The sequence below is a fragment of the Anomalospiza imberbis genome, chromosome 1 (assembly GCF_031753505.1).
Source record: "Anomalospiza imberbis isolate Cuckoo-Finch-1a 21T00152 chromosome 1, ASM3175350v1, whole genome shotgun sequence".
Lineage (NCBI taxonomy): Eukaryota > Metazoa > Chordata > Aves > Passeriformes > Viduidae > Anomalospiza > Anomalospiza imberbis.
The window spans coordinates 94,235,331-94,262,333 of record NC_089681.1 but is presented as its reverse complement, the minus strand read 5'-3'; the positions used below and the strand labels follow the sequence as shown (position 1 = coordinate 94,262,333).

Here is a 27,003-nt window from a genome sequence, read left to right as displayed (position 1 = left end):
CACACACAGCATACTCACACATGTCTCCCCCTGCTCCTACCCCTGTGCCGCTCCAACAGGCTCGGCCCAGCCCGGCCGCCGGGTCCGCCCCACCTGCTCTGGGAGCACCCGGGGGCGGGGGAGCTGCTCCCCAGCGAGCCCGCCCACGCTGCCGCCGCCGCCCGGGGCTGGACGTCGAGGCATGAAAAGGAGCCTCCCCTGCGGGTGGGCTGAGGCTGGTTAGGGCCCTCTGCGGCTTCGGACTGGCCGCCTCATGCGGGCTCCGTCCCCTGTGGCCGCTGCCGCTCGCGCCGGGATGGAGGAGCAGGGTAGCCGCCGGCAGCAGCTCCCCGTCCTGCTGCTGTGGGGTAAGTGGCTGGCGGGGCTGGCTGGGGGCGTCCCGGCAGCGTGCGGTGGGGCTCGCCGCTACCGACCCGGGACTGCTACAGCGGGACGGGCTGAGCATCCTCGCGTGTGCGCGGTCTCCGAGGGCAATCCTTCAACCCGGGCGTCTGGCTGAAGTTCGGGGAAGGTGGGAGAGCCCCCGCTTTGGCTAGAGCATCCCTTTGGGAGGGGGTCTCCGGGCGTCCCTTGCCGGCGGGTCGGGATGCAGCGGGGATCACTTTCCCTCCGGGGCTCTCCATCCCGAGCATAGCGGCGGCTTCGCAGCGAGACCGTTCCAGCCGCGCCGGACGGGCAGCGGGACCGGGCGCGGCGTCAGGGCCGCTGGTCCCCTTCAGCATCGCTTTCACATCGCCGAGGGGAGTCTCCGAACAGCGCGTCCAGGCTCCAGGGATAACAATCTCAAACTTCTTGCCTTAGTCAGGCTGTCCATCTTAGATCCCACATGGATTCTGGGGAGGTGTGTTTGGCTGTTCGGAAAGGTTTTTTCCTGCAGAGTGAAGGAAGGGCTGATTCCTGTTAGAGTAGTTCAGTTCCAAGCACGCAGCTATCAAGCACAGATATCCTTCAGATCATTCACTTAGTGTGCATGGAAAAACTATTGTTCCTTGTCAGGTAGATTGTTTTAGGGCTCTCTTATTTAATGTGTTGCAGTCATCTGAAGTTGACAGAAGTCGGCTCTGATAATCTTCACTTAAAAGTAAGCTAAGAAATGTAGTTGATTCCCTGTGAGTCACACTTAAGTAATAAAAATTGAAGCTTGGTACCTTTAGAAGATATATTTGAGGACTTCAGAACTTTGTTTGTTATTTTAGAGCCCTTCCAAAACTGCAAAACACTGCAGTATTTCTATGAAAAGACCCACAAACAAATGGACAGTATTGACAGTATTCAGTAGCATCATCCTTAGCTGGTCTGTCAAAAGAATGACATGCCACATGCACAAGTTTCTGATTCTCTGTGGCTTGAGGACTTCTAATATCTTACCTTAGTTGCCCAGATTTCTGTTATTCCTCAGATGAAAAGGAATAAAAAGATGACCAACACCTGTCTTGACATGTGAAATATTTATGCAATCTTGAACTTGGGGAACTAAGCAATAATCTTTTGGTATGGGGAGACTTCTTGATGTTAATGTGATCTTTGCAAAGCAGAATTACCCACTGGAGAATTATTTTCAGAGATTTACTAGAGTGAAGGACAGTGTCCCTGTGGCTCAGGAAACTACAGAAGGACATTTTTCACCAGAGAGGCACAGATAAATCAATTGTGCTAGACATTTTTAAATGTGCTAGTTCCATTCCTAATAGAATAACACAGACACAAAAGATTTTAAGATTATCTGTTAACTGATAATACATTACTTTTGTGTGGAATTGGAAAGGGTAGATATAATCAATAACTAATTAAATGAGACTGGTTTCCTAGTAGAAAAACCTTAGAGTTTTAGGATGTGAAATCAGGTTTTTTAATAAGAAAAGCCTAAAGTGGTAGAAAACAAAATTGCTTCTTTGGGAATACAAACACAGTTTAAAAATTAGTTATTTTGGAAGAATTTTTATTTTAATTGAATGGTAATTTATAATGGCTTTTTTTGATTAAGCAGAGAGCTCCGACTTCTGCCATTAAGGTGAAACCACCATTCCTCAGTGTTAAGCTCACTGAAGGCAGTGGGAAGCCCATCTGGGTGGGGTGTGGGACTGTACTTCTGTAACCTCAGGCAACTACTTTCTTTATCTTTCTGCCTAGGACTCATGACTCATTATCTCTATGCATAACTACTTGTTGTGTTGTCCATCCTTAGTGAGAATGGTAAAAAAGGCAGTGTGTTCACTCAGTGATTGTAGGAGAAGTTGGATTTACCAAGTGTGGAGGGGAAAGAATGCATCAGCTGAGGTACTTGGTACACAGGCATGTCATCAGTTCTATGAAGTACAATAACATCCAGAATGGGGAAGAGCTGGAAACACCAGCTGTCAGGTGAAATCCTCTGACTGGCTTAGCAGAGCTGTAGATACTTAGAAGACACCTACTAACTGTGGAATCTAAGCACCTAAGAAATAATCTAAAAAATAGCGTTGTATTTACTATCATACCAAATTTTCTTAGCATACTTCTATGTATGGCAACTGAGGTAAGAAAAACGTCAGGGCTTAACCAGGCCTTTTAACAAAGTGGGTTTTTTTACACAGGTCATTGTTTTGGAATCCCTGCCCAAATGTTTCTCCTTCATTCTTTATGTAACACCTGCATTTCAGTGATACTATTTGTATTTGAGTTAAAAGATGCTACCAGAGTAAAGCTGGGTATTTTTTAAATTCTAGAGTAATCTTTCTCAATATGTTTGTATAAACCCATTTCAAGAGCAATGGCGTGATCCTTATCTGGAGCAGTTCTTGTATGCAGATTTCAAAGATAGTTGGTAGGTTTTTGCATTTCATAATCTGTTTTCACAGGGGTTAGCCAGGCTTAGTGCTTTGGTCACTGGTGAGCTTCTGGACAGTTGGAAAGAACCTGGTCCCAATTACATTTTTACTTTCTGTTTTAAAGACTATACCTCATCTGCAAACAATAATGAAAAAGCTGTGTATAAAAAATCCAAATTCTGTAAGGTCCTGAGCTCCCCTTGTGTGAAACATGGCGTATGTAAGTCCTGGACAGTTTGGATTCCAATCATTAAAAAAAAAAAATATCCAACAGGAAACAATTTCAGCAGGTTAAAGTTTGAAAACCAAATCAAGGGTTTTTTTCCCCTTTATTTTCTTATGAATATCATGCTGTTCTGCAGCTGCAAAGGGTGGAACAAAGGGAATACCATCATAGGAGTTCTGAATTTAATAGACCGAGGTGAGTGTGTGTGTGTAAAACAGATAAACCTTTGCAAAACAGAACATCTCATTCTGAGACTGACCACAGAGTTCTAACAAAAACACATTTCTACTAAAATGATGCTTCATATTCTAAAGATGTGATTTTCCATACTAGACAAGGAGGAAGACAGGCAACAGGCTCCATCAACATCCATCCTGAAAACAAAGCATCTGATGTAAATGCAGCCTGTGTTCCAATTAGCTGTTGGATCCAGGCATTCTTCTCACCACCCTTCATGCTGTTTGCGTCTCCTAATTCTTTTATTCGGGAAGGTGTTGCTTCTTTCCTAACATCTACATGTGCAACAGGGGACAGGTTCACACCAATTCCGTTGAGAGGGAGAATGGCAGGATTGTCCCTGTGGTGGCAAGTGGAGTACAGTGGTGGCAGGTGGTAGCACAGCATCGAATGCTATCTCGAGCAGGCTTGGTCCCAGTCCTCAGGAGGAATGGCACTCCATTTTTGAAGGTAACTGCGGGCTTTTAAACCCTGATTTACAGCAATGAGATCCAATCGTGGAGACCATTTAGCTAATGTAAACTCTTGCTCCTAAATTAGTAAGATCTCGCTATCTACATCCCCATTAAGATTTTAAATACCTTTGGTGTCTCAGGGCTTTGCCTGTAGGTTTGTTTTGCCTATGAGGCAAATCACAAGAGACTATGAAGTGGAGATTGACTTCTACACTGAGATAGACAGGTACTGCTATAGGTGCAGATTCACACAAACTGCATGATTTGAAGGAAAGGGTCTTGGGCTGAACTCAAGGGGAGCTATGGGAGGTTTTGTCAGTTGAGTTTTGTTTAAGCATTGAACCACCATTAGTTTTTTGTATCATTTGTGTTTTAGTTTCTCCCACCTATCTACTGATAACTGAGATGATTCATGGCTTCAATTGCAAACAAATGAATCGATTTCCAGTTTGCCTTACCAAGGAAAAAAATGCAATGAGTGGTCCCTTGCAAAACACCATTTGCTACCATCTGTGTCTAGGCTATTGAAATTAGTACTTGAGAGATGCATGAAGAAAGCAAACTGTGCTTTCATTTGGGGCTCAGAGAGATTAATTTTCACAAGCATAATGAAACCTGTTTTAATTCACACCCTTTTAGTTTAGTGGAAGCTGTCACATGAACCATTTTATTTCAGAACAGAATTTTAGAAGTGTATTACTTTGTGTTTTATGGAAACAGTCTGTCTTTTCTAAAATAAGAATCTCTTCACAGCCAGATTTGCATTAAAATAAACTGGAAAATAAAAATGGAAAAAATTCACATTATTTTAATGTGAATATATATGTAGAGCAGGCTGAAAGCTGCTTGAAGGACTCTTAGGTCTTTTGTGGAAATGTGCAAGTATGAGGAAAGAAAGGAGTAGCAAAGTGGAATAGGAGAAAGGTGCCCTTTCAGAAGTTTTTAGTCTTAATCTCCCTTCATATATTGGTTTCCTTGAAACCAGTCTGAAAAGAGGAGACAGCTTTTTTCCTTGCTAAAAGCCTCAAAAGAAAATGCAGTGGCACTGTTAGAAATGGTCCAAAGTGTAGAGAGGATCCCTTGTTGTCTTCAGAGCAGCTTAACATGATCTAACATATTGTCTTGGACAAGAGGCATGCCTGCATAACAGCCCTTGCTGTCAGTTTGTCTCTAGGAATACAGAATTTTGCCTGTATGGAAACAGACTGATGGCCTTCTGCAGATGTGGTGTCACTTGCTCCCCTATGCTCTGAGCCAGGGGGACACTCACCTGAAGAGTTCTATAGCTTTGGAGTGGAGGTGGCCTTTGATTGAAGGGGATCTCAGCCTTCGCGTCAGGGTTTTGCTGTCTGGTAGCCACATGGAGCTGTGGAACAGATTTTCTCTTCATGCTTGTTTTTGACAAGTGGCTGCAAGTGTAATGCTGTCTTTCCACATCTCTTCAGTTCTTGAGCTGTTCCAGCTTTACTTCTCAAGGATCTCCATGTACCAAGAACATAACTTATCCAATTTAATATTAGAAGAGGTGTCTTTAAATGTATTTAGCCATGTATATTGTAAACTTACTCTGATAAAGCATTAAGATAATGTTTTCAAGAGAAATAGGAAAAATAAATTTGTTTTTTGCTTTCAGTGAAGAGATGGTCAAAGCCTTTATTTCCATGGGGTCATCAATTGTCATTCAGAATGTGTGAAATCTCCTCTATTCCTGTTTTATTTTTAGAAAGCAGAACAATATTTAGTTTTATTATAAGCTATGTCTGTATTTCAAGCTAACGCAAAGTCAGAACTTACTGTATTGTGTTAAAAAATAATGCAAATCTCTTACTTTTGACCAGTGGACCTAGGTGGATTTGCATTCAGGAATGGTAACCTTTGCCATTAGTAAATGTGGTTGCTGAACATAATTGCAGAGCTATGTTTGGGGTGAGAATTTTTTACCATGAAACACTTTGTGATGCACAATGAAGTAGAGATAATATTGCTTGAATAGCCATTGGTCCAGTTTCTATTTAACTGTCTCCAGTGCAAACCAGAAATAGCAAAAAAGTCTGAGCATTGTGAAGTAAAGGTCAAAATAAAGTTAAGCTCCTCAAAATACTTGTTTTCTTTCTGTACTTTAAGATTTTTTGGAAAGAAATATTAGTGTTCTTTTCTTGGTTTTAAATATTTTTGAAAATTGGGAGAGGAGTCTCTGTGAAGTAATGTGACATTTTAGACTTCCTGTTTTCAGTGAGTTTTAGTTCAAGTAGGTTCTAACTCCTCTTTGTCTTATCTTTCTGATGGAGCAGTACAGAATAGGTGGAATGTGCACTGCAAGACCATAAGGATGCTTGTTGTTACATGGTGCATGCTGTTCCATGCCACATATGCCTGTGCAATATTTAGGTTTTCTTTTCCTCACAGCTACTTCATATTTTATCATGCAGTGATTTAGAAAACAAAAACTTGTCAAAGCAATAAAAAGTGCTGGTAGGAGCAATATAAAATAAACATCTCTTGTAGGAAATGGGGGATTCTTGCTGTCTTGAAATGTACACTGGAAATCTTTATGAAGAATATCTGTATTGGAGTAGATGTTCTACGCTTGGTCTAGAAATTATTGAAACACCTTCTTCACCTTGTTCTACAAAAGATCTGGAAGATGTGAGGGATTCCTTCTGGTATCAGAGTGTACCACTCCACAGCTGTATAGATAAATTAAGCTCTTTATAACTTCATGAGTAAAAGTATTGTTGACACATTTGCAAAACTAGAGGGAATGGAGTACTCATTCTTATCTACTCTCCTTTCTAGTTATTTCTTGCATGACTCCAAAATCCTTAGGAGGATTTACCTCAGGGTTTAGGTGAAGAAGTTTGTGTGCCATATGGGAGCAAAGCCACAGAAAATATTAGCCTTAGAACATCTCTAAGACTGTGAAAGCAGGCAGATTTAGGTAAACTGTTTTGCAGGCCCACTGATAGTATTGGAGATAAACAACCCCTGATCTATAGGTGAATACAGAGAATAACCAATATTGTTCAATTGAATCTGCTGTTGGCCAAGGCTGAGTCCATCAGTGGCAGTAGGAACATTTCTGGGATTACATAGTTTTGATGGGGAAAAATAACTGCTGCAGAACAGCAGCTGAAACTATGGAGTGAGAACATGTGAGAGAAGCAACTCTGGTGAGTGCAAGAGGAGGAGGAGGTATTGTGGGAGCCAGAGCTGAAATTCCCCTGCAGCCTGTGCTGAAGACCAGGCTGAGGCAGCTGTGCCCCTGCAGCCCATAGAGGACTACATGGTAGCAGAGATCCACCTCAGCCCCTGGAGGGCCCCATTCCTAAACATGTGGATGCCCAAAGGAGGCTGTGACCTTGTGGGAAGTTTGCAGGCTCCTGGCAGGACCTTAGATCCAGTAGAAGGACCCACGCTGGAGCAGCTCATGAAGAGCTGCAGCCTATGGGGATCACTCTTGTTGGAGAAGTTTGTGGAGGATTGTGTCCTGTGGAAGGGATTCAGCACTGGATTAGGGGAAGAGTGTTAGGAGTCATCTTGCTGAAGAGGGAGGAGGGACAATGTGTGATGAACTGGTTGCAGCCCCCATTCCTCATCCCCCTGAACTGCTCCAGGAGGAGGAGGTAGAGAAATTAGAAGTGAAATTAAGCTTGGGAAGAAGAGAGAGATAGGGGAAAGGTATTTTAAGAATTGGTTTTATTTCTCATTACCCTACTCTGATTTTAATTGGCAATAAATTAAATTTATTTTACCATGTTGAGTCTCTTGCCCATGATGGTAGCTGTTAAGTGATTTCTTCCTGTCCTTGACCCATGAGCTTTTCATTATATTTTGTCTCCTCCTGTCCAGCTGAGGAGGGTTATAATAGAGTGGCTTGATAGGCACCTGGTGGAATGATTTACTCCAGTAGATTGGCCTAAGTAATTTCCTATGCCAGAATTTGTTGCTTTGCAGTTTCCTATATACACCTAGGAAAAATTATAATGTAGAGGGATCATGCTGCCATGCAAGGATCTGTTTTCAGTGTTTATTCTTTGGAGCAAGATTGTTGTAAAAAACCACTCACACCTAGTATGAGCAGGTACATGTACAGCAGTGTAACTAGACATGTGAAGCTCTGAAATTTTGTTAGTGTTTCATTGTTCTTATGAGTTCTTCATGGAAGCATGTCATTTAAAAGATTCTGTGATCATGTAGGTGAGTATCCAGGGCTCTGGAACCCTGGTAGTCAAGCTGGACTGCTGAAGAAAAACAGCCCACATTTGGATGGTCAGGACAACTTAATATTTCATAGTAGGCATAGAATTGAAAGAAAACATGATTTCGCTGGAATCGTGTTGATGTATTGCCTCAACATGGTAACATGTAACAGCATTAGGAATCTGTGAGAGGAGTACATGCAGCATTAAGAGAAGGTAGATGTGCAGGGTGGAAATTTTTGTCATCTGATCAGAAAAGGAAAAAAAAATAATTTTCCCAGGCCTTCTGTGATGGTAGTATTTTGATTTAAATGTTCTGCCTATCAGGGGAAGAAGGAACTTTAAATGTCTTCAAGTATCCCATGGTTTTAAACACTTCCTCAGGAGGGAGTGTGCAGTGACCCTTGTCTGTGAAATCTTTATGGGTCATTTCCCTTTCCCAAAGTCATTAAAAAAACAACAAACAAAGAAAAGAAACATTGCTTGACTTCTCTTTCAGGCTACTTCACAGGAGCAAACTGGAGTCTCTATTGGCCTTGAGGGACTGGTGCTTCACACTCTTTCACAGACAGTTAGGTATGAAATAAAATCTGTATTGTGCTGATTTTTTTCCTTATTATAGGGAAACCTTATGTCACATCACATTTTCTTTTGTGTTTTCCTGCCTTTTCAACTAATGATAGGCATCTGGGTTGCAATAATGAGCAGCCATTACATCAAACATGTGCATCCAGGTGATCAGGTGATCAGTGTCAAGCTGAGGTCCTGGATGCAGATGGCCAACTTCACGGGCTGTCACAGTTCTCATGTGGTCTGGGGTGTGTGTGTCTCTCAACAGTAATTGCAAGCTATCTCACTGTTGAGGGTAATGAATCAGAATTATGCTGTCTCATTAGTTGATGTACCTTTGCTATAAATTGCACAGCTGACATATTTCACAATTATCTTTTGGGCAGAGAGATATGTTCTTCAGTTGCTTTGGTCACATTTTCTGAGAGGAGATAGTGAAATAGGTACTGGCACCAGACTGTTGCTGGCTCACACTGTAGTTAAGACTGATGCTGGTTTCTGCTTGTGACCTCAGACAGACTTCTTACTAGTTCTGTCATTATTTCCATAGTTCATGTCAAATGGAGACCTCAGTAGCAGTACCTCACAAGGCTGTAGTGAACCTGAAGAAGTAGAGATGTTTAGGGGGTGAAAAAAGATTTTTCACTTCCATTTGCTAGAAATGTATTTATTTGTAGTCATAAATCATGAAGAGCTATGGTCTGGTTGTTGTAGATGTCACACACTTATGTGGCAACTACTGTATGCTGAGACTTGGAGGACAGGTCTTGCAGGCAGAAAACAAGGTGCACAAAGCCTTTGGCAGGCCCATAGATACATGGTGAATAACAGTCTTTGCCTTACGTCCTAGGTAACACAAACAGAAGTTAATTTGGTGAATTTAGGTTTGTTAGGAATGTTGTGCTTGCCTCTGCTGACCGTAGACACCTCCTGATGTGTGTAATCATCTGGAACTCTCTTCCTTCCACCTTACATCATAGAATAACCTGAGTTGGAAGGGATTCACCAGAATTGTCGAAGTCCAACTCATGGCCTTGCATAGGATAGCTCCAAGAATCACACCATGTACCTGAGGGTATTGTCCAAATGCTTCTTGAACTCTTTTAGGCTTCATGCTGTGACCACTTCCTGGGGGAGCCTGTTTCAGTGCCTATCTTCTAGGTAAAGAACCTTTTCCTAATAATCAATATAAACCTTCTCTAATACAGCTTCAGCCATTCCGTCAGATCCTGTCACTGGGTGCCACAGAGAAGAGATCACTGCCAGGCCTTCTGCTTCCACTCATGAGGAAGTTGTAACTACAATGAGGTCTCTTCTCCAGGCTGAACAAGCTAAGTGACCTAAGCAGCTCCTCCTATGGCTTCCCCCTTCACCATCTAGTCTTCAGCAAAGCCTTTGACACCAACTCCTATAGCATGCTCCTGGAGAATCTGGCAGCCCACAGCTTGGACAGGTGCACTCCTTGCTGGGTGAAGAACTGGCTGGATTGCTGGGCCAAGAGTGATGTGGTGAAGGGTGTTGCAGCCAGTTGGTGTCTGGTTCTAGTGAGATTCCCTAGGGATCAGTGTTGGGCCCAGTTTAATATCTTTATTGATGATCTGAGTGAGGGGATCAACTCTACGCTTAGTGAATTTGTGGTTGACACCAAGTTGGATGCCAATGTCGATCTGCTGGAGGATAGAAAGGCTCTGCAGAGGGATCTGGACAGGCTGGATTAATAGGTCTGAGGTTCAACAAGGCCAAGTGCAACAGCTAAGTGCCAGGTCCTACACTTCGGCCACAACAATCTCATGCAGCACTGCAGGGTTGGGGCAGAGTGCTTGGAAACCTCTCTGGACAAAAAGAACCTGGGAATGCTGCTCAACAGCTGGACATGAGCCAGGATGGCCAAGAAGGCCAATGGCATCTTGGTCTGTATCAGAAGTAGTAGCCAGCAGGAGTAGGAAATTGATTCTCCCCTTGTATTCAGCACTGTTGAGGCTACACCTTGAGTGCTGTGTGCAGTTTTGGGCCTCTCACTTCAAGAAGGACATTGAAGTGCTAGAATGAGTCCAGGTAAGGGCAGTGGATCTGATGAAGGGTCCTGTGAGGAGTGGCTGAAGGAGCTGGGGTGTTCAGCCTGGAGAAAGGGAAGTCCAGGGGAGACCTTAACACTCTACAACTGCCTGAAAGGAGGGTGTAGCCAGATGGGGGTCAGTCTCTTCTCCTAGGCAGCCAGTGACAGGGTGAGAGAACACAATCATCAGCTGCTCTGAGGAGGTTTAGGTTGGAATTTCTGGATGTTAGGAAGAATTTCTTCACAGAAAGAGTGATTTGATACTGGAATGGGCTGCTCAGGGAGATGGTGGAGTCACTGTCCCTGGAAGAGTTTAGGGAAAGACTGGATGTGGTACTTAGTGCTCTGGTCTAGTTGACAAGGTTGGACTCCATAATCTCAGAAGTCTTTTCCAGTCTAACTGATTCTGTGATCTTTTTTAGCCCTCCTTTGGATGCTTCTAATAGCTTAATATATTTTTATGTTGTGGTGCCCAAAGCTGCACACAGGATTTGAGGTGAGAACGCAGCAGCACAGAGTAAAGTGGGACAGTCACTCACCCTGGACCGGCTGATGATGCTGTGCTTGTTGCTAGATGTCATCTTTAAACTGTTTCTAGTGCCACAGATTTCTTTCTAGTCTAGAAAAAAAATATACTCCTCTTACCCTTCCTCAGTCTTACTTTCTGGAAGGATGGATCTCAAGTAAAGGATTTGAATACACAAATACGTTTGTGTATTTCACTTTTGTAAAAGTGTGAAAGAAGTTTACTTCAAGCAATTGCTTCTGCTCTTGGAGTATTTAGTTTATTCACTGTCTGAAAGTCAATGGTTATAAAAAAAGTATTTTACATTTCAGTTACATACTGCTTCATCAAAAATGTAATGGGACAGAAAAGACTTGAAGAAAACATCGTTACATTTCAGGCTGAACCATACAATTTTCAGCATACAGATCTTAGTGTACAGCTGAGAAATCCCTTCATAAGTTAGTTGTTGAACTGGTATGTTTAATTTCATTATTTATTTGATAAATTATTAATTACTAATAAAGAAATATTTCATTTAAAATACTGGTTATATATTTATTTAAATAGAGCATACCAGTTTCAAAATAGTAGAAAACCCATCCAACACTTCTGGAAGTAGACAGACTCTTCAGAAATTGTGTCTCATTCTTAATATGCTGCAGCAGTGATTTAAGAACTTCAAAAATGATGTAAAGGACAATAATTTGTACTCTGAAAGATTCTCAGTTGAAGCATGAGTTCAGAATAATGGTCACATTGCCTTGCAGTCACAGGAAACCTGGGGAACTCTGTACCAGCATGGGTCGGAACAGTTGATACTCTCTGATTCATACCCTGTTGATTTCTACTGATGAAATGAAAAGGCTTAATTTGCTTCCTTTCATGCTTTTCTTGCTCTGCAGGAAGAAGACTCTAATGTCCAAAATAGTTAACATTCTGAAATGACCTTCGCAATTTAAAAACAATAATGTAGTGCCTCAAACTGTGATAAAGTAAGCATTGAGCTGCCCTTTTAGTTTTGGATATTATATTTCTCTGGCTATTGATGCATCTTCTGTACCATTGACACTGGGGGATAAAAAGAGCATTAAAAAGGATTCATCATCAAAGCTGAATTCCATGTTATGCTAGCTCTCAAGAAAACTTCTTGAACCCGGAGACAGATCAGTGCACCCTGCCAACAGATTTACCCTGCTCCCGCCACTCCATACACTGAGACACATTTTTTTCTGGGTCAATTTTGAATGCAAGTGTAACACTTCCTTCAACTACTACATTTATTGCAAGCTTCTGTTTATTCCTGGCATCTTTCATTTGTGTTGAGTTCCTGTCATTGCCTGTCTCTGTGAACTTCAGTTGCCTCATTTCCTTCGTTGCTTTCACACTATGTGATGTTGTTCTTGCGTCCTGTCCCTGACCCCCTCTCCCCATCCCATTCCTCTTAAGAAGAAGTGTCAAAAGGACAGTTGGTTGCTGAGAACAAAAGATGACCTTCTGAGCCATGTATATTGTGCAGAGAGTTACTTAAGGAGTGACAGGTGGTTTAGTTTTTGTACCAATAGCATTATTTTTCCTTTCCTTCCATTTTTATAGTGGCATCTGGCCTTTCCCATCAAGCTGTAGGATTTTTTAGCCTTTTCAGTGTGTCGTGTTTTGGCCATGTACATTTGACTTGATCCCAATAGAGGAGTTTTAGAAAAGGCTTTGTAAAGCAACCATGTGATGCTTGTGTTAGTTCATCTTGTCCTTCTGTATTCAGACAGACCCTAGTGAAATGAATCTCTTAAAATTATGACTATACAGGAAACAGATAATAAAGAAAACCTATGCCAATTGTAACCAATGTTTTTTTATGTAGTAGGATGTCTCTTGACATTGTGTGAGAGCACAGGAGAAGTAATTTCCAAGGGTAATTTCTTTTGCATTAGATACCCTGAAGTGTCTGTATTCCTGCTAGAGCACCTGTAATGGTATGACTTGGGATTAGCATAAAAGATTGTTCAATTTAACATGATCTTCAGTCATACCTGTGCAACAGGTAGCTTTGTTCAACATTAAAATACCTGGAGAAGCACTAGATTGCTGTAAGATTGGCTTATTCAGTATTTCAAATCAGGTTTAAAAGAAAATGTGGGTATTGAGATTTTATCAGTATGACAAATCGGGATTTTATCAGTATGACAAATTATACATATATATTATAATAATAATAGAGTATTAATCTCTCACTTATGTGTCCAACAAATCATATGTGCATGATTGCACAGCAGCAGTTCCCATTTCAAACTCTGGTTTTACTTGCTTTTGTGAACTGTATGTCAGGGCAGTTCTTGCACAGTTGTGTGTTGCTATCAGTGAAACTTCCAAGTTCTGCAGGGAGGCAGCTGTTTGGTTAGTACGTAACTTCCAATGGAGATCTATCCTGATGTAGATAAATATTAGATGATGGTAATTGGCAGGATTGTCTTCAAAAAGAGATACAGAGATAGGCTCTTGACATGAGGTTTAACTTGAGGTCCTTATTAGTTCTTTTTGCTTATGAAAATTATGATTGATAAAAATGAGGTTTTGAATAAACATCACAAATTTTGAAGACTATGTACAGTATTACACTGTTGTAATTGCTGCTTAAAAGGTGCATACAGCAGTTTTATCTGTTAAAATAAGAATTATTCTGAGAAAATATGGGAGCCACTCAAAATATCTTACTGTATGCTGTCAGTAACAGCATCTTGAAGAAACATTCAGACAGAGGAAAATTGTAACATTTCACTCATATTTACACAAGATTTTCAGAATTGTTCTTAAAACATATTTGGAGAAAGGTGGAGTAGGGAGAACACATAGCAATTAATATGCTGGTTCAGATTTATTGAAGTAGTTGCAAGACAGACATTCAGTGCTTCTTTTAAGCCTCTGGGAAAAATATCAGTGAAAAATAACAGTATAGATTTTTATGGGATTTTTTTCCTCAGTTTTCTTATTTTCCATTACTCTCTCCTACTTTGTTTATCTTCTCTTGTTCTTTCCAAAAGCCTTTCAAGCCTACATTTCCTCATCCTTCATTTGGTTATACTTTGCTCCACCTCTTGCTCTGGCTCTAACCTGGTTGTTCCCTTTCCCTCTGATTCAGCTAGGTATGATCGATCATATATGCTGCTACCATGTATGGAGGAAAAAAAGTAAGCAGCTAGTTCAGGCAGCTAGTACAGTTAAACTGAACCTCCTTTTATCTCCCTAAGTGTTAGTTTAGGTGGGAGTGTATGCCAACTGTTTTATTTTGAGGTCTTGGTAACACCTTTCAACACTGACCCATTTTGCTTCTTCTATGAATCTTCTAATGAGAGACGTCATGGCATCAGCCTTTCAAGAAAAAGGCTGAGCTTGCCCCATCTTAAAAGAGCTACTGGAAAGTTTTTGTGTAAACTATCATGGCCAGCATGCTGCAGTCTCCTGATTAAATCTTTGTTGAGTGTCTCAGAGCAAAGAAAATAGAGGTGTGGTGCGTGATAATCTGAATGGCTCTTTCACCCTTCTCTGAATGTATCCGGAATATTTTGGTTGAGAATAGGTAAAAAACATACTGTGTTACTTTTTTATGAGCAGATCAAAAAGTGCAAAAAAGCACATTTTCTTGTGGGCAGGAGGATTTGTGAGCACTAACCTCTAAGCCTTTATTCAGTATTTGGTTTTTTCACAGCTTTCCTCACTGTCACTTGGGGCAGTCTGGTTCTTTCTAGTTGTAAACCCACTCTTTTTTTGTATTGCTGTGGTCTTGTGAGGATTATTGCAGCCATAACCATGAGAGATCTAGAGCACAATGATATGAATTGATAGAATAAGGATTGGGGGTGCAGTCTGTGATCTGTCAGGGAAGTACCTGGGGTGTGTGCACCTTACACTGTTTACCCAGAATGGGTGGGTTTGGGTTCATTGTAAAGTGTGTGCTTTTAATGTGATCTTCAGTCTTCTGCGGTCAATAAGGCACATTTTCAAATGAGGATTCAAGAAAAAACTGCACAGGAAATCAAGTCTATTTATTAGTCCATCTGCTAATAGCCTGTAAAGAAAAATGTTCTATTTGTGAAAGAGATACAGTCGTCAGAGTGTATTATGGAGTTTCATCTCTGTGTGTTTGGATGCATGACAATTTTCCAATGTGTGGATTCCTGCTCTTCACAGTACATTCTGGCTCATTAGTAACTAAGACAGAGATTAATGCTTTTCTGGAAGAAAAATATGTTCCTTAGAAGGATCTAAATTCTTCTCACATGCATGTACGCAATAATTTTCAGTTAACTCAGTTGACAGCTTGGCACATCCCAGAGACCATGGTCTAGTTTAATGACTGGTACTTATACCCTGCTATGTATATCTTGATTCATTTTACTGGGGTGCCATGTATTGTATAAAGAGGGAAGCACCCATTTGTGTGAAATCATTACTTTTATTTCTGTTGTGAGGTTAACACTATAAAGATTTGTCAGCAATTTAATTTTTCAGTGGGACATCAAAAATATGTGAAGCCATGTCCCTCTTAGCTATTACAAAATCCTGGGTGTGGCTGGAGCTGTGCAAACACAGTGGGCTTCTGTTAATTTAATTCATCTGGATAAACTGCAAATCACTAATCAGAAGGCTTCTTCTGTTTGTATAGTCTGTTTCCATTTGGTTGCTCTTCCAGTATACCTGTTTTAGTGTAACTTCTGCATAAGAAGCTTGTAGGTTTTGATTGTAATGTTTTTCAAAATGTGTGACTTCACTGTGCAAAAGCTGGAGACTTAAACACAGCAACATGCTCTTAAGGAGAAGAGTACACAGTTATGGCTTTGTTTGCTTAACAATGAAAGGATTTTTTTTCTCTATATGCTAGAATGTGCAGTACACCTATATTTTGTTTGTGTGTTATCTTCTTGAACTTTTTCACCCAAGCTTCTTAAGAAGCTTGAAGTAAAAATTGCCCTGTCCCTAATCTTTAATATTAGAAACTAGAGGAAGGAGTGGTATATAGAGACCCATAACAAGTCTAAATCAGCCATTTAAAGGATAGATAAAAAGGAATTTAAAACCATAATGTTCTCTAAATGCTTATTATTTCTTTCAGACACACTCTTTCAGAAAACAAACTAATGTTTGAATAAGCATTTTGAATATTCTGTTGAAATGTGGTTATCCTCTACTTGTCTTGTAATTGCAGTAATCCTTTTATATAAGAGTGTGGAGGTATCTAACTAATCTATTTTTTTTTTTCCCGTTCCTAGTTAATGGTCTAATGACACTTGGATTTGCAGGTGAGTCTTACCTCAAAAATTCAAGCTTCTGTTTCTGTTTTGCTAATGGTTGACATTTGAGAAACACTTTCATCCTATTTCATCTCAATTACTCAACTGTCATGCATTCTTTACAACTGGTCTTATCCATTGGCTGTATGCAAAGAGGTTGTTGTAGTTTTGTAAGGGTCGTTTTCAATAGTGATGGTGAAATTGCAGAATTATCCATGATTTTTAACTCCTTTGGTCAGGGATTTAGACAGAAGCTCTTGTGTCATCAAATTGTACTCATATGACTGACGGAGTTTTTTTTTCCTATGGCCCTGCAAAATATTGAAGTTTTAAATACAGACAAGCAAAAATACCAATGGCATGGAAAATCCATTTAAACATCCTGCTGGGAAGGGGCTGGAGGAAGTTGTCAACACAAGTGACGTAGTGGAAGAAAAAATTCTACTCTGTTGGACTTGGTTATAAGTCAGATGACAGCTGGCTGTTTAGAATACCCTGCCAGAAAAAGCATCTTTGCGTAACTTTTGTCAAAGCATCAGTGCAGGATTTAAGTTGCGAGCTATGCAATTTTCATATGTGGTTTTGAATTCGGCACAGCTTTAACATTCATCTGCAGGTCTGTCTGTGGAAAGTGTAACTGGTAACTGCTGCAGCTGCCCGGTGAATTTATAGGAACACTTAAGTAGGCAGGATCCACGTTATCATGTTAACTTCTCATGGATAAAATGATGCTGCCCTTGTGTGGTAATTTTCACCATTTCTATCACTGGTGAGTAATTGTAGTTCTGACTTTTTGCCGACATAGATGAAGGCTTCATGTCAGCTTTAAGACCACTGACAGTCAGGTATGATGAAGGAGCAAGGATTAGATCCCAGTGATGAGCCGTACACCTGGAGAGGTTTGTGGTCTGTAGGAAGTTGTAGACTTACGGTTTCAGGTGCAGCACAGGCTGTCCTGTTTTGGGCCTACTGCTCTTGGCAAGTATGTGAAAGCAAGTTGTTTGTTTCACCAGATGAGATGGTTGTCATTTGTCATACAGCATCATGGAGAGAGTGACCACCAGCTAAGGAGTCAGCTGTGATAGCTGGAATTAAATTGCAAGGTACTCCTGCCCAGGCTTCCAAGGAGCCAGCTACTTCCTGGATGAAATGATGTACACTCAAGCCTGTTTTACAATCACATGCCTCATTTCAAATGGAGATACTCAAGCTTCTGAGTATCTGATGGCTGAGCTATGATGTGAAGCCTGAGACCCGTCATCTTGCCTTAGAGTTTGGGGTTTTCTTTCCTAGATAGTAAGGAATGGACCATGAGGACTTCTCTTATTACCAAGCAAAGTCCTGCATGATTTGACCTCAGTTGGCCTCAGGCAATATGTTTGGCTGTTACCACACAAAATTAGAACCACTAGCTCTTCAGCAATGCTTTCAAAGTAACTAATGGAAGCAAAAGAAATGTCCTCTCCCTGGTGTAAATATGTTCTCAGTGAATTTTTTTTTAGGAATAAATGGTCTATTCTCCTTGGTTCTATTAAAAAAAGCTGTTCCTCCAGAATTCTTAGGGGGATTCCCTGATACACCAGTTTGTTAGGGTTGCAGTTTTGTTCAGGCAAATACATTTCTTGGATTTGAGTTGCTGTGCAGAGAAAAAATTACAGGGGTTTTTTTCTGACATTTAATTTAGGCATTTGTATTAAAGATGTTTATATACATATATTTACAAGTAACTTTCAGTGTTAATGAATTTTTTATACAGAATAATAGTCAAATTAATGGCCTCTATAGATGTAAAGCAAGACATGTTTGATGGCTTGATCAAAACAAAATGTTTCAGTCTTACCAAAATCAAAGACATTAGTCTGAAGATAATTTTTTTGGAATTTCAATTTTATAAGAAATATTAAAATATTATCTTTGTACACCAATGCAGGTATGTGCTGGATGAGAAAAACATTTGACTGACTTAATATACTGGAGTTGCCATTATAGGTTGAAAAAGTTCCAGGCTTGCTCAAGTCAAGGTTAACTCTTTCTTTGCAAGTAGCTATATGCTGTAATTTCAGCATTTGATAATTGTAGATAATTCTTAGAATTATAGAATTGTTAATGTTGGAAAAGACCTCTATGATCATTGAGTCAATTTGTTACTCCAACACTGCCAAGTCCAACACTAAAACTTGTCCCTGAGCTCCACATCTACACTTCTTTTGAATACCTCTACTGGTGGTGGCTGAACCACCTCCCTGGGTAGACTATTCCACCCCTTTTGGTGAAGAAATTTTCCCTAATATCCAATCTAAACCTCCACTGGCACTTTGAGCTGTTCTGGTGCTTGTTACTTGGGAGAAGAGACCAAACCCTGCCTGGCTACAGCCTCCTTTCAGGAAGTTGTAGAGAGCAATAAATCTCCCCTGAGCCTTCTTTTCTCCACACTTAACAATCTCATTGTCCTTCATCTGCTCCTCACAGGACTTGATCTCTAGACAATTCCTTTAGTGGCTATACTAAAGAAAAAGCTTTGATTGTGGAAATTCACACTCTTTAGCTGGTGAGACATACAAATATTTCCAATGTTAGAGTAATTTCACAGTAATATAATTAGTTGAATGCGATGCATGTGTGTAAGCTTGAAAAGTGCTTTCTTCATTGAAATGTGAGATTGGGAGATCCAGTTAGCTTTTAACTAAAGATGGAAATAGAAGAAGTGATTAGATAGGTTCCTTTATTCTAGGTTTAAAAGGCAGTACTATATATTGTAACCTTTAGTTTTTTATACCAAGTTATGTTTTTAATGTATTTATGTAAATATGTATTTTGTCTTTTTTCTAAAATTGCTTAGAAAATTAAACACTAAGCTTATGAGAATGTAAGTCACAGGCTGGACTGTATGAACAAATTTGAGTGATGTGTTTGTGCTTCTATTTCAGTGTTTCTGATTAAAGGTACATATGATATTTCCTAGGTGCACGTCAACAGACTGAGCTCTGCAATGAATCTCTCATGTTAGAAAAGTTGCCTGCCTGTGGAAAATCCTTTGAAGAGATGATGAAGAAAGTGGACTCAAAAAAGTGGTGCAACCTTACAGAATGTATCATGTAAGAGTTAGTTTCAGTTTTAATAGTTCTCCCCTAATGCATATAAAATATTTCTGTTCCAGAAAATAGAAAACCTTCTGTATTTTGTTGTCACTTGCATAGGGCTAATCTGTAGCTCTTAAGCCCTGCAGTAAGGCCATGTGCACACAGAGACACCTGTCTCATATCTCAGTGTGCAAAATAGTCAACTTTAATGAAAACTAACCAATGGACTATTTAATACTGGCTGCTATTGCGTTACATCAGACAGTTATGTTTACATTTAATCTTTATTTCTGTGCCTTTTAAGCAAATGTTCTGTAACTAATTTCTTTTTTGTGAAACCACTAAAGCAATAATGCTTTTAAAATCATGCTGTTCTCTCTCAACAGCAATGCAGTTCCTTCCTCTGATTTCTTTTTTTTTTGGTAAGATGACACTGTTTCAGTAATTCACCTCATGTGAAATTGCCCTATCCAAATTTAAAGTGATTTGTCCTATTGAACTTGCTGCCATATGCTTCTTTGCCTGCCAGCTAACATGGAGAGAGTGAGCACCACCTATTCTGTTTGGACGTCTAAAATACTGCAAGACTGACAGTAGTGAGGGTGGCATTACTATTCTCTAATCTCTTTTCCTGTTCCATAGTTACGGGAAGTATTTAAACATCTCTCTATAAAGCTGCACACTTCAAATTCTGATCTGGAAAAAACTCACAGGTTTTGGGAAATTGGTGGCATTTTTGGATTTGTGGAGCATCTGCTTCTTAAGACCATGTCTGCTCATGCATAATGCCTAGTTTTCGGAAGTGCTGAGTACCCTCTACACCAACTGAAATTAGAAGAAACTGCAGATGTTCAGCACTTCAGAAAACAAGACTCAAGTGAGCAAGAGCTTGTATTGTATGAGCCAGCCTGAAGCAGAACATCTTCCTGCATTTGAAACTGTGCTGGTGCTGTTTCTGGAGTCTGCTGTGGAGGCAGAGTACCCCAAGCCAACTGTCACCACACCTGTTAACAGTGTCTTTGAACCCCAGATATGTTCTGGTAGGATCATTGGTCTTGTGTCCTGTTTAGTGTTATGTCATGTGATGCAGACTTTAACTGGCTGATAACAAACAGACTGGACAGATGACAAAATATTGGACTGCAGTGCTGTGTTGCATTAGTTTTCCATGAATCCTTTAGCACCAACACCTGTGTTGAAATGCCCCACCTGTTAATAACGTTTCATAATCTGACATTATATTATCAATTTAGATGCTATTCCTTCTTAGCACATTTATTTACGCACCTTGATGACTTTAAAATCTTGGCAGTCTGTTAAAAGTTCAACTCTTAAATCTTACGGCACTGAAGTGAAAGATGCACTCATGCAGCTCTCTCCAGTTGTGGAGAAGAGTAAGAGAAGGTTAGCTCTTCTAAACCAGCTTGCAGAAATTGCAGTCGAATCTGACAGAGAAGTGTGTGCATACAAAAAAAAATCATTTTATATTTAACAAATATCTGTATGATATGCAGCAATAAATTTAATTTTATAACTCATCTAGGTACAAGATGTTTTATTTATTTTGAAAGAAACACTGTAATTTTGCTCCATTTTATCTTCATTTCAATTGTTTTAGAATCACAAGATTTCTTTTCTGATATCTTATTTGAATCAATAAGCGACCTCACCTAATGGGATTACTTGCAGCAGTGAAAAGTACCTATAGGAGCCAAAATATTAGACTGTAGCTTTACTAATGAAGGTGAAAAACCAGGCAGCTTTTTGAGAGACTTCTGCTAAAATTATTCAAGAATTTACATATTATGTGCAAGAATTTTTCAAGATTTGGAGGTGACTGAAGTCCCTGAGTTTTCTTGACTTTTAATTAGTTAAGAATCCACCTTGATTTTATTCTTTCCAGTTGTGCTTACTGTTTGGTGTCATTTTTATTCCATGTACAAGAAAACTTTTCTGAAGAAGTTGGTCAGTCTGAGGCTTTGTTCATTTTTCCTCAAAAGCAGTACTAGAAGAATTGAAGGTTCTTACAGAAGAATAATCTTTTACATTTTTAACATAATATACATTTTCAAAAAAACCCTTTTTTTCAATATTTCAAGTTCTACTTTATAAGAGAGTAGGGGAAGTAATTTGTTTTGAAATTTATCTCTTAAATCAAGCATTAATCAAGCATTAGAAGTCTGATTACAAACTTACCATAAGGGTTCATTGCACTGAAGAAGCAGCAAATGTGCATCTACCTTTAAGATTTTTATTCTTTTGAGAATAGACATTGTTATTTGATGTCATGCATTCTATAACAAGCATATAGAATCACAGAATGGTTGGAAGTGACTGTAAAAATCCTCTAGTTCCAACCCCTCTGCTGTGAGCAGGGACACATAGAGGTTAATTTATTCCAGCTCACTGGAGGAACCCTGAGAGATGGGACAGAAACACTTCTTTCTTTGGAGTAATCTGACAAATAAATGAAAAACTGGTATATCTACCCATGGGCACTCAAAATTCAGATATTTAAACCTGGTAGTATTAGTTTGTGCTGATTTTATATCTAGCCTTCCTGCAGTAACAATTAATCAGTCTGGATCAGATGGTGGGTTAAAACTCTGAGTTTTGTATAAAAAAACCTGTTTCTTCATGCAGTAATTTCTATATGGCACTTTTCACTTAGAAATAAATCTTTGTAACTTATATTGAAATGTAACAGTTAATGGAAATCTGCTAATTTTCTAAATTCCTTGTTTCACAGAGGAGTTTTAGCTCTTCAGTGTAAATGGCTGTCCTCTGTTTTTGGGATTGTAAATAGCAATTATCTGTAGTGCTTCACCATTTGGCCAAACTTTTGTGAGAGAATTTGCAGTGACTCCAATTTGCTGTAACTTAATTAACCTGTAAGATTTTTTGACATCTCTGACATTCTTAACAAACCTGTGGTCTTTAAAAAGCAGCCTTTTCACTGATTTTGAATAGACAAGGCTTCTGTGTGTGGCAGCTGGTACTACAAACCAATATGAGAGTTTTAGCCTCCACAGCTGATACTGATCTTGTTGGAAATGTAAGATGATCACATATAGATAGTAAATTCTCAGGTAAAGTTTTACAGAAGCACTATTAGATGAAAGTTTCACTATTAATTTTTGCGTATTTCTGTGAAGATTGGCAGTTAGTTAGGATACAAGTACTCAGGGTCAAAATGTCGAAAGGTATTTGAAAGCTGAAATACGATGAGGGATCAAAGTGGGATTTTAACATATTTTAAGTCATTTAGATGTGGTAGGTTTCAGTGGTTCTAGCTTGGACATCAGAATATGAAGGCTAACCACAAACAGCTTACAAGAAAGATAAAACCTTCAATACACAGCCAGAGGTGTTCACTGACAGAAGAGAAGGAGTTTGCCTAGTCACAGTTTTGTTGAGGCCTTTAGATTATTGAGAGCAGAAGATGAAGAAGATGATGAAAATACAATGAGGTTGTTTAAAAGACTAAACTTATGGTACATAGCCAGTGAATAAGCTGAGACTAAAGTGTGGGTGAAAGCTATAAGGGGAATTAACAGAAGCAAATATACTTTTCATTTGCCAGAAGACTGAAAATTGCAGGAAGGTTTTTATTTTTCATGTGTAGTATTTCTATTATGTCTACTTATCTTTTTAATATTTAGCAACTACAGCTGAAGATGTAAAATCAACTACTGTCCAGAAGCCAAAATTCATTATCAATAGTCAGACTTTTTTTGTGTTGTGTGATAAATCCTGGTGTGGGATTACAGTTGAGAGGCCAGGTATGACTAATTCCTGAAGCAAGTGGCCAGATGAAGATGGAAGTGCCCAGAGCTGTCTTACATGAACATGAAAAAATGTTCCTTATTGTAATTGCTTAGATTACTTTCTATTCTTAACTCATAAAACAGTTTTTCAAATACTTGTAACTGGATGATGGAAACAATTTAGCTAGAACACAATCTCTACACAAATCTGCATCTGTCTCATGTGGGACCAAAATGTACTAAAGGTGATTTTCAGTGGCTTGTTAGGCTTTTGGCCTGCTCCCAAGTACCAGTTTTCTCTCTTCTGCATCACCATTTTCCACATATTTCTGAGTGTAGTTACCCGCATTTCAGTAATTCTTGAGTCCAGAGAGATGGCTGTGGCCATGTCTGCACTGTTGCATAATACAGGCCATGCAATCTGCCCAATAGTCAACTGTTCTAAACACTGTAAGAGTGAGTATATTATGGAAAGGCATCAACTCTTAATTTAAAAGATTAGTATTGATCCATTGCATCTATAAACAGATTGTGTCATCTGTTACAGGTGAGGCATTCTTTTATTTCAAGCCAGTACTATTGTTGCAGCACTCATTTCTCAAGTGGCTAGGGTTGCATACCTGCTACTTTGGGAGCTCCCAGTCAGTCATTCTGTGTTTACCAGCTAAGGAATAGCTGTGGGTTTAGAGCCCAAGGGTGAAATAGCAATTTGTGTTTTGGAAGAGAGTTCTAGCAAAGTAGTGTATGTAACACAGGTCAGATCTGGATGTTCTGTTTGAGAAAAAGAGCGGATTCTAACAAACCTCTTCCTCCAATCTCTATGTTTCTTTTTACCTGTTTTCACAGCTCTAGGAGTCCCTAATTGGCTGTGAGGCAGTGGCTCTGTGACAGCACCTGGAAGATTTTGAAAGTCTCATTTTTCTGATGTTTTAAATTTCAGTTCATAGCAGAATACAAGAGGGTAATTTTTTTCTTTAACTGTATGTCTGAAGCAGATTCATTGCAGGTGTGTGTGTACCTGATGAAATTCTCTGCTTTACTGTGTGCCTAGTCCAACGTCTGTGCCAACTGTAAATAACTATTTATCCTGTACAGCCTTAGTGTAGTTTTGCCAGAACACTTTACATGAAATGTTAATTCTATAAACAGTTTCGGTCCTATTGAAGATAATGAGGGAGTCCACGCATGTCCTGTACAGATGCTGGGGATTTGAAAAAAGAATAAAGGAAAAAAATCTGTATGACTAAATTTGATGTAATTTGGAAAAGTAATCTTGTTGCGCAATTTTTAAGACAGTGGGAGTTTTGCCCATTGCAATTTGGCCCACTAAGCTAACTGTAAAATTGCCTAGTTTTCAAAGAAACTTAGTTAAATATTAGATAAAAGAATGCTGGATCACATTAAGATCAATGGGAAAGCAAAGACTGTAAGAAACATGTGCAGCCCAAAATGAAATTATATGCCCACGCTTCCTAAGGCTTGGAGCTAAGAACCTCTACTGGCTGAGTGTGTATGTAAGAACCCTTCAACATGAGTAATTTTCTTGGTTGGTCATCTAAGTTTTTTTTATCTTTCCCACTGGCTGCTGCCCAAAGCCTGATCTAGACACCAATCAGCGATTGCATCCAGCTGCTAATGGCAAAACTTCTACAGAAGAGGAATGTACTGTGAAAACCATAGAATTGCTGAGTGGTTTGGATTGGAAGGGATCATTTGGTTCCAAGCTGTGGACAGGGACATCCTCCACTAGACCAGATTGCTCAAAGCCTCATCCAGCCTGTCCCTGAACACTTCCAGAGATGGAGCATCCACAGCTTTTCTAGGCAACCTGTTTTAGACAATAAAGAATTTCTTTCTAATATCTAATCCAAACCTTCTCTCTCTCTGTTTAAAGCCATTCCCCCTTGTTCTGTCACTACTGTCCCTCTCACCTCTCTTTAGTCCTCTTTAGGTACTGGAAGGTGCTGTAAGGTCTTCAGAGAGCCTCTTCTACTGGCTTAACAACCGTGAATACCTCAGCTTGTCTTCAGAGGAGCGGTGCTCCTTTTAATTTTCCTTTTTAAAAACGGGGGTTGTTTCCTCTTTTAAAAATGGGGGTTGTTTCTACTTTCTCTGCCAGTTCTTTCAGGACCTTCAAATGCCTGTCATCAGGTCCTTCAGATTCCTTACATATTTTTGAACCTGATATTCTCCTACTATGAGTAGTTCTTCATTCCCCAAATTCCTGCCTTGCCTTCTGCAAGCTAATGGAGCATTTTCCAGTGAACAACAAGGCAAAAAGGTCATTGGAGTACTTCAGCCTTCTCATTTCCTGGGTAACGACCTCTTCCGTTTCCTTCCAGATAGGGTCGACATATTCCTTAGTATCAAATCTCAGTACAAATCCCTAGTGAAAATCGTAGACAAACCACTGGGTTTGTTTTGCAGCTGGGGTGAACCAGTGATTCGTGTGAGCTAATATGTTCCCACAGTAATGGTCTCACAATTAGAAAGCCGACACCTTTGGTTCATTCTTTTAAATATTATCAGAAAAGTCTTGATTCTGGATTTTTGCATGTGATTTTCTCACATGAAAGGCAACCTGGAAACTGGATGTTTGAGTGACCAGCACATACAATTTTAAATCCAGAACAGTATTGATTAAAGGGACTCCCACCCTTCCTCATTTGTGTCATGTTAGGAAGGGGCTGTCTGTGTTGGGATTCATATCCCTGTAGACAGACAAGTACATTGGTTATGGTTTACCTTGGGCAAAGTCATGATGAAAATGCTGCAAATCACAAATGTGCTTGCACAAAAAAAGGCCATCTTACTGCCTGTTCTCTGGGAAATTTTCAGCAATTTTGTTGCCTAAAGTTCTGTATGTATCTGAAGAGTAATGTCTTCTTTTCCCCTGAAGATCTAACTGAGAAGAGGGACCAAAATCCCTTATTTAGCCAGCTGCAAGTCCTCCCAGTTTTGTTAGTCTAGATTTTATAGAAGAAAATATTTGTCATCTCAGTGTCTCTGTGATGGAAGGTTGAGTAGACCTGCACTTTGTGTGGCCTCATGTCAGTATAACTGATTTAGCATTTAGAGTTCAGTTGGGTATAGGAAAAGGACTGGGGTGGTAGATGCCAGCATTTGGTCTTCTTTAGTAGGATTTTCTTCCTTTGAGCTTCTCATACAGATACAGTTGCTGATTTTTTTTAAGCTCTCAGTGAAATGAAGATGATGCTGATATTTAATATTTTTTACCTGTGTATTTCTCTAACCTCTTTACCTATCAAATCTTACAGTAGTTTTGTACTAAAAAAGCCATCTAAAAAGTCATGGCAGCAATGGCAAAACCAGGCTGGTAATTGTTATCCCAGGAACATACTATTTTTCTTCAGTGACTCATGCCTTTCTTTTCAAAACAAAAGCAAAGCAGCTAATAAATCAGTTAGGTGTGAGAAAGTAAAACAATAGAAAAGAACGTCATATTTGAGCACTTGTGTTGCTGTCATGCTGGTAGCTGACAATAGGAATTTTTCATTGCAAAAATAATAATGCTCGCCATCTATTATTTAAAACATTGGGAATGAAAGAAACCTAAAGTTTATAAAATCTCATGGAGTAGCCAGGTACAGGGCTGTGCTCAGAATGTGTACAATCATGTGCTGTTTTGGGATCAGCCATCCTAGTTGCTGTGAGGTTGATACAAAGGCACAGTGGGTTCCTTAATGGGGCTATAGAAGAATATCTTCCGTAGGATCTTAATTTCAGATCATACTTTCATATGAAATGTATTACCTTTGTTTTGTATTGTGTAGATAAGAATATATCCTGATGAAT

The 27,003-nt window shown here is 39.6% G+C and overlaps 1 protein-coding gene across 1 annotated transcript in view; it reads left to right on the top strand.

Annotated features, from left to right (window-relative positions):
* Window positions 1-228: 228 nt before the first annotated feature.
* The window catches only part of RAMP3 (receptor activity modifying protein 3), a 36,549-nt gene continuing 9,774 nt past the window's right edge, over window positions 229-27,003 (top strand). The window contains exons 1-3 of the mRNA XM_068200324.1: window positions 229-347; window positions 16,320-16,349; window positions 19,303-19,435. Coding sequence (XP_068056425.1) covers window positions 254-347; window positions 16,320-16,349; window positions 19,303-19,435 — 257 coding nt within the window. The 5' untranslated portion in view covers window positions 229-253. The remainder of the gene's footprint in view (window positions 348-16,319; window positions 16,350-19,302; window positions 19,436-27,003) is intronic.